This window comes from Nuphar pumila, chromosome 6, assembly GCF_984573655.1.
Source record: "Nuphar pumila chromosome 6, dmNupPumi1.hap1.1, whole genome shotgun sequence".
In the NCBI taxonomy this organism is placed as follows: Eukaryota; Viridiplantae; Streptophyta; class Magnoliopsida; order Nymphaeales; family Nymphaeaceae; genus Nuphar; species Nuphar pumila.
The window spans coordinates 72,352,287-72,360,818 of NC_143254.1; the positions used below are offsets into that span (position 1 = coordinate 72,352,287).

Genomic DNA, 8,532 nt, shown 5'->3' on the forward strand with positions numbered 1-8,532 from the left:
AGCAGACAAACAGTGGTGATGACAGAGTCCTCGAGATTCTTTACATCTGATACTACGACCTCCGATGCACATAATGTTCTAAAAAATCTGCTCAACTCAGACAATACCCCCCATATAGATTTGTCTAACATATCATGGAATGCTAGGGGTATCAATCGTTGCATAAAGATATGACAATCATGGCTTTTCAACCCATATAATTGTCCATCGTCAATCTTCATAGCCCGAGCAATGTTAGAGACATATCCATCTGGAAATCTCAATTGTCTCAACCATTGACATACATGTTTTATTTGATCAGGTCCGAGCACGTACTTTATCTTTGGTTTCAGTACTTTGCCATTATACTCTTTGAGTTCTAATTCTGGTCTTTTACATATTAATTTTAAATCCATACGGACCTTCAAATTATCCATCGTTTTTCCTTTAACATTTATTACTGTATTGAACACATTATCAAACACATTTTTCTCCATATGCATCACATCCAAATTATGTTGTATCAATAGGGTCGGCCAATACGGTAGTTCCCAAAAAATAGATTTTTTCGTCCAATTGTGATTATTCCCAAATCCATGGAAGGGTGTAGAACTGCGGGCATCTGTTAATACATCTGGAAAGTATCGCAATCCTCTTAGAATCTCTATGCCAGACAATCTTGAGGATGGACCTTCTGTTTCAGTTGTGCCTACTTTAAACATATTCTTTTGTCGTCGGAACGGATGGTCGCTGGGTAGAAATCGACGATGACACTCAAACCAGCAAGGCTTCCTTCCATGCCTCAATCTAAAAGCTTTGGAATCCTCCATGCAGTACGGACATGCCAACCTCCCATGTGTGCTCCAACCAGATAACATACCATATGCAGAGAAGTCACTGATTGTCACCATATGCAGGGAAGTCACTGATTGTCTATAGAACAACGACTTTCATGTTGAAATTTTGTTTTTTTTGGGCATCATACGTGGTAACACCATCATCCCACAGTACTTTTAGTTCATCAATCAATGACCTTAAATATATATCAAGATTTTGGCCAGGTGAGGTCGGACCAGGGATCAACAGAGACAAGAAAAGATTTAGATGTTTCATACACAAGCTTGGTGGAAGGTTGTATGAAGTTATAAATACTGGCCAACATGAGTATGGAGTTGATCTACCCCCAAATGGATTAAATCCATCTGTACATAGACCGAGTCTAACATTTCGCACTTCCATTGCGAAGTTATGATGAGTACGATCAAAGTGCTTCCAAGCTTTAGCGTCAACAGGATGCGTGATCTTGTTTTCATTGTGTCGAACTTTATTTGCATGCCATCTCATGTGTTTAGCTGTCCTTGAAGACATATACAATTGTTGCAATCTATGAGTGATAGGAAAGTAGCAGAGCGACTTATATGAAACTTCTTTTGATCTCGTGCTACCATTGCCTCTTGTCTTTGGCTTAAACCGAGGATGCCCACATGACGGGCATGATATGTTGTTTTCCTGCTCCTTGAAATACAACAAACAGTGATTTGGACAAACATCAATCTTTTGTAACTCATACCTAGAGCGTTGACCATAACTTTCGCACGATAGAAATTTTGTGGCAATTTCTCATCTTTGGGCAACATACTCTTCACAATCATGCACAAACGGTCAAAACATGATTGACTCAAATTATACTCAGACTTCAAATTCATTAGTTGGAGAACTGCAGACACGATAGTGTGACTCTCGCAACCATTCCAAAGTGGCTCATCAGCATCTCTAAGTAAATCATAAAATCTACTAGCTGCATCGTTTGGTGATTCTTCATCTACGACAGTTCTTACATCACTAGAACTCATAACAGAACTCAGTTTTGTTCCTGCGGCATCAAATATCAAATCTGTATATGGATTATCGTGCACCACATTCACCCATGCATCAAAATCGTTTCTAAATTCTTCTCCATGAAACATGCAGTTCTGATAATCACTCACAAAACCCTTCTTGTATAGGTGATGTCTAACGCTATGAGGTTCTACAAATCGATTATTCTTACAAATCTTGCAGAGACACCTAATCTGACCTGTGGGATCCACTATACTGACACTTGACATTGCAAATTTAATAAAACTTTCAACATCATCCATATATTCATGCGATAACTCATTATCTACTATCCTACGGTACATCTATTCATGGTTTGCAGACATTTTCTTATGATGTTACGAATAATAGCCTAACGAATTAAAAGAGAACAATCAGAATGATACGATGAAGAAAATATCAAATTTATCATGCAATATATGATGTCATACAATAACAAGAATTTTGATACATGCATTAATAACTTAATATTTTCATGTGCAAACTATTAATGACACGATACAATCATTTAAAGCATGCTTTCATTATACAATTTCACATGGAAGTCATAATCAAATTGAAAGTAACTACATACAAGCATAGATATAATTACATCAAACATTGCAATACATCGTAATCATTCATATCAAACAAATGACAAACATGTACCTGCAGCAAACACACTTCAATATCTCACTAACTACTACCATGCCTAGCATGGACTCTGTACTCCAAAAATAAGAACACTTCCATATTCATACATTAAAATCATGCTCAATATGATCTCCGAACTCCAACAAAGCAACCCTAAATATCAACAACTAAGTGAGTGTGTGAACAATAAAGTATTACATCTAATAAATTAAATAACATGTGATACACTTGCATCACTTACTCACCACGGGTATTTATCCGATTTGCATTGTTTTTGTCACTTACTTACCACAGGTGGCTGAGCACGAGCTGGTTCCATTGAAAAATCTGCACAAAAAAATGTTGTTTTAAAATGAAGTCACAAAAAAAAAACTGTTCTGGCAAGGGGTCGACTCCCCTGCTGTTCCGGCAGGGAGTCGAACCCCTTACAGAACATAGGGAGTTAACCCCCTTACAAAACATAGGGGGTTAACTGACCCCCTGTTCGGGCAGGGGGTCGACCCCCAGCCTTTCTGCCAGTGAGTCGACCCCCTGCCGGAACAGCCGGGGGTCGCCTGCCTGCCTGAGCAGACAGAGGGTCGACCCCCTGCCGGAACAGGCAGGGGGTTAACCCCCTGCCTGTTTCGGCAAGGGGTTAAGCCCCTGTCGGAAAGGCAGGAGGTTAAGCCCCTGCCGGGGTCGACCCCTAGCCTGTTCCGGCAGGGGGTTAACCCCCCCTGTGTTTCCTGCAGGGGGTCGACCCCCTGCCGGAAAACGCGGGGGGGGGGGGGGGAGTGTCGTTTACCTGTCTCCGGGCGGTGGGGCCTGCGGATGGTGGGATCGGCGAACGATGGGAGTGGGACCGACGAACGGCGGGAGCAGCGAAAGAAGAAAAGGAAAAGCTGTCTGGGATTAGGGTTATTCGAAAATTAGCGACGGCTTAGCGACAGATTAATTCCATCGCTAAGCCAACGTAAATCAAATTTACGAAACGAGCGACAGACTATATTCTGTCGCCAAGTTCGTCGCTAATTAGCGACGGAACAACTTTTGTCGCAAACGTCGTTGCCAAATGGTGCGGCCGTAACGACAAAACAATATGTCGTAAAAGCCGTCGCTAATTAGCGACGGACTATATTCCGTCGCTATTTTCGTAAGCTTCGTTCATTATAGCGACAGATGTTTTTTGCTCTTTAATTCGTCACTAAAGTTCGTTGCTAATAACGTATTTTCTTGTAGTGAAGGTCATATTCTTTTAATGGTAAAGTTTTATTGTAACATGCGCATACGGTCGCAATACGTTTCATGACATGCAAGGCTAAGATAATTTTATATCTTTTTCGAAAGTGATAGTTTGTATGGGATAACTATGTTTTAAGTGACATAAATTTGATAGAATACATGTTTGAAGATGCGCTTCATCAACTTTTGTTAGGCAGCTACACACTAAGTGGTGCACAGGACCAATAAAAATAATTTAGCACATGAAAAAATATTAATGTGTAGCTTTTGACCGTTAAGCTAGTCAGATCAAACAATTTGACGCGTTGCGAACCATTTTATACTTGTTACAAAGAGGCCCAAGTACCACGTGAGCCTATGTATATATCATTATAAACACCAAGATTTTTATACTATTTACGAAATTGTAGAGACACTTACCAAATATGTACCAACTGCCCCCACTTCAAAGTATAACTAATAGCGGGACAATGAGCAAATTGCATGTAAAAGAAATAAAAAGCGCTCCACCTCCAATCAGTGTTTATGTGAGACATTGGAATTCAGACCAGGTGCAATGTGATTGCTGCACCGGATAACCCACCATTCACTGCTAGACCCCACAGCTGACAGGCTGTTTCTCAAAAAATGGGTGGTAATCAGGTGCAGTAGCATGCTAAAAGTGTGCAATCACATTGCACCTGAACCTCCCTGGAACATATTGAGAGTAAAGCAGACCCCACTCCCGTGGAGTTGGCTCCCCCATGGTCAGAGAGAGGGGTTAAAAAAGGCGGAGCAGTTTGTACGCTAGCAAGATAAAAATGGATGACTGAGAGTAGTTGAGGGGGAGGGATACCCAAAGTATCTCCGATTCCAGCGGTGTCCAGCTATGCGTTTCTTATTTGGCAGCAAGAAATTATAATTAGCGTCCAAACTTGAACCACGCAGACAAGGGAGTATCAAGTTCCCGCAGTGTGCAGGTATATTTCCCAATTGGGAGACGACGGTATAGCGTCGAACTTAACACCCCCCCCCCCCCCCCCTCTCTCTGTATATATTAATATATGTATGCAATGTTGCATGGTATGCTATGCATGTGTATTCTGTATACACCATAAGGCTCATGCCCTAAAGGAGGGGAGCAGAAACTAGAGAGAGCCAGGGAGGGAAAACTCAACTTCCAGAAAAGAAGAGAATAAACCCTTGTTTCCCATGATGGTGATGGTTGTTGAAGCGACGCTCGTATCTTTGCTTCTCACCGTGATCTTAGGAGTTGCAATAGTTCGGTTCCTCGACAACAAGAGGAGAAAGAAAACCCAAAGATTGCCTCCTGGTACGAATGGGTGGCCATTTCTTGGAGAAACACTGGCATATCTGAAACCCCATTTGGCTACCTCAATGGGCGAGTTCATGGAGCAACATATATCGAGGTAACAATTGCGTTGAGAGAGAGAGAGGCAAAGTTTCTTTTTTCTTTGATATCGGTTAAAACTTGTCTGTTTGTATCCTCTATACGTGTGTAGGTATGGAAAGATTTACAGATCGAATTTGTTCGGAGAACCGACGATCGTCTCGGCAGATGCTGAATTTAATCGATACATATTGCAGAACGAGGGCAGGCTTTTCGAGTGTAGCTACCCCAAGAGCATAGCGGACATATTGGGCAGATGGTCGATGTTGGCATTGGTGGGAGACATGCACAGAGATATGAGGATGATCGCCGTCAATTTCATGAATAGCGCAAGGTTAAGAAGGCAGTTTTTGCGGGAGATGGAGAGACACACCTTGATAGTCTTGAGTTCGTGGAAAGAGGATCACTCCTTCTCTGCTCACGAAGAAGCTAAAAGGGTACGAACCGAAACAGAGCATATCGTTCATTTCAATTTCTTTTGTTAGAGCGAGACTGAAGAAATCGTCAAAACCATGCATGTGTTCATTCAACAGTTTACTTTCAATCTGATGGCAAGGCAAATATTGAGCATGGATCCCGGGAGGGATGAAACCGAGATGTTGAAAAGGGAATACATCACTTTTATGAAAGGCGTTGTGTCAGCTCCTCTCAACCTTCCTGGAACGGCATACAGAAGAGCGCTAAAGGTATAAAAATTAACTTGTCATTTCTTTTCTACACCAAGTAACTCAAGGAATTAACTTGCGAAAGTTTTCCTCCCCTACAGTCTAGATCGAACATACTTCGAATTCTGGAGCGCGAAATGGATGAGAGAATGGAGAGGATGAAGGGCTCGAGCCATGGGATGGAAGATGAGGACCTGCTCGGCTGGGTCTTGGGGCAATCCAGTCTCTCGTCCGAACAAATCCTTGACCTGATATTGAGTTTGCTCTTCGCCGGCCACGAGACGTCGTCCATAGCAATTGCTCTGGCCATTTACTTCTTGGAGGGATGTCCGGAAGCAATGCAACAATTACGGGTCAGTTGGGTTGGGTGTTCCTCTTATAAACTTTCTTGCATTGAAGTAGTAGGAAAACAGATTTTAGCGGCAACCTATATTGTCATCCATCTATGCACTAATCATAGAGCACTCCACTGGTCATAGACTTCGCTCCATTTGAGCCTCTCTCTTTTTTTTTTTATGTTTTCTTGGAACAAACCGGATTATTCGTCAGTTTCTTGTTGGTTTTGTTTGTGTCGCGTCGTGACGGCATAACCTTTGCCTTGTCCAACCTCATCATGCAGATGCGACCTCTCGCAATTCATGATTCCGCGAAAAAACAAGCGGTAAAAGTCTCATTTTTGCTGAAGGGGGCTTACTGCTACTTAGTCAGACAAACTACATACCGTCCACCGATTCATGTCTTTTTCTGTATATTATCATATCACAGTGGTGAACTTGGTACTGTTTCTCCTTCAGAGACCCCTTTAACCTCATACGAAGATATATGCCTCTGTACCAACTGATTTACTTTGTAGAGCAGACAGAGAGTGTGTTTTTCATTGCGGTCTGGTTTTATTTTTCCCGTTATCGTTGCAAATATGCCTTGCAATTTTATCGTCTACCTACTGTTGGTATCCTCATTCGAATATGACAATATATGTTTTTGTTTCGTGTCAGAAAGAACTAAACAAAACACAACTTGCAGGAGGAACATCTTGAGATTCATAGGCTAAAGAAACTGGGGGCTGAACCACAACTCAACTGGGAAGACTATAAGCGCATGGAATTCACACATTGTGTAAGTAACCCCTTCTCTCTCTCTCTCTCTCTCTCTCTCTCTCTCTCTCTCTCTCTATATATATATATATATATATATATATATATATATATATATATATATATATATATATATGTCTCTATGTATGTGTGTGTCAGTGATATCTTAAAAACTAGCTTTGCAATTTATTGAGAGCAATTCTTGGTAGGTTATCAATGAGACTCTTAGACTCGGAAACGTCGTTAGGTTTGTGCACAGGAAAGCTCTCCAAGACGTTCGATTTAAAGGTAAGCACAAGGTGCAAATATGTTCAGTAAGACTTTGTAGATTTCGGTACTATATATGTGATGATGAAAGTGGGTTACTATGGTGATTTCGGTTTTGAAGGGTTCGACGTACCATCGGGGTGGAAAGTTCTTCCGGTCTTCGCAGCGGTGCACTTGGACCCTTCCATTTATGACAACCCGCGACAGTTCAATCCATGGAGATGGCAGGTCGGCGAGGTGAGGATTCAGAGTATCAGTTCTCACCTTCCCATTAATCACGAAACGCCGCTATCTACTTTATCGTTTCAAATTGACACTCCACTGTACTTGGCACCAAAAATTTCAACCTACAATCTACTCCCCCCGAAAAAAAAAAAAAAGGAAAGAAAAGAAAAGAAAAAGGAAAATCATGTTAGCGAGCAAAAGTTACGTTGCTACTCCAGCTCGTGAGGAGGTGCATCAATGTTAGCGAGAAAATCATGTTTACTCTTTGCCTTTTATAAGAAACCGCCAATGTTTTAGCTTTTTCCCCCAAATTTTTATCTGCAGTTAATAAATGGTCTATAATGCATCAAAATTTTTGCAATTAAAAAATTCAGGTTTCTACATTGAGATCAATTGATCGGAACTGTGATTCCAAATAAGCGAACCATATCGAACACGAGTCAGATTGATTACGTAAAGTTCAGAGCTGTGTTGCTAGAGAGTATGATACAATGGAGAGCAGCTAATATTCTCTCCCCATTTTTTCCCTTCAAACTTTGGCTTCTGCAATTTCTGCTGCTTTTTTATTCATTGTGCTTTTATTATACCTTTTGGTCTTGTGAACCGCAGGGTGGGGCGAGCAGTAGTGGTAGCGCAAAGACGATGATGAACTTGATGGCATTCGGAGGTGGTCCAAGGCTGTGTGCAGGAATGGAGCTAGCGAAGCTGGAGATGGCAGTCTTCATCCATCACCTGGTGCTCAACTACAAGTGGGAGTTGGCCCAACAAGACCATGCTTTGGCCTTTCCTTTTGTGGAATTCCCTAAAGGCCTACCAATCAAAGTCCGAAAAATAACATAGATAATACAATTATCAAAAAGGAAACTGTTGTGCCTACTAAGCAAAGTCTGAAAAATTACATAGATAATAAAATTATCAAAAGGGAAACGGTTGTTCCTAGATCTCTTCCTCATATTTTTTTTCCATGAATGACATAGGGAAATGAAATCCTACAAAATGGGCACGGTTCTAAATGAAACATACTAATGGATTTTCAGTGTTATTGTGAATTTTTAGATGTGATCTAAATGTTTGATTTTATAGGAACCACTTCTTAGAACATTTGATTCCTATGCATGAATAGGTTTTTATAAAGTTTAAAAATCAGACCTACAATTTTCATAATTTTTTTAGGCTCCAA

The 8,532-nt window shown here is 41.1% G+C and overlaps 1 protein-coding gene across 1 annotated transcript; it reads left to right on the forward strand.

The window, feature by feature from the left end:
- The first annotated feature begins 4,636 nt into the window (after window positions 1-4,636).
- Window positions 4,637-8,291, forward strand: LOC149834921 (cholesterol 22-monohydroxylase CYP90B52-like). The gene is made up of 8 exons (XM_090011605.1): window positions 4,637-5,120; window positions 5,214-5,538; window positions 5,635-5,787; window positions 5,868-6,119; window positions 6,790-6,882; window positions 7,070-7,148; window positions 7,249-7,364; window positions 7,962-8,291. The coding sequence occupies exons 1-8, from the start codon at window positions 4,903-4,905 to the stop codon at window positions 8,190-8,192; spliced, it is 1,467 nt and encodes a 488-aa protein (XP_089867731.1). The 5' UTR covers window positions 4,637-4,902; the 3' UTR covers window positions 8,193-8,291.
- Window positions 8,292-8,532: the final 241 nt, after the last annotated feature.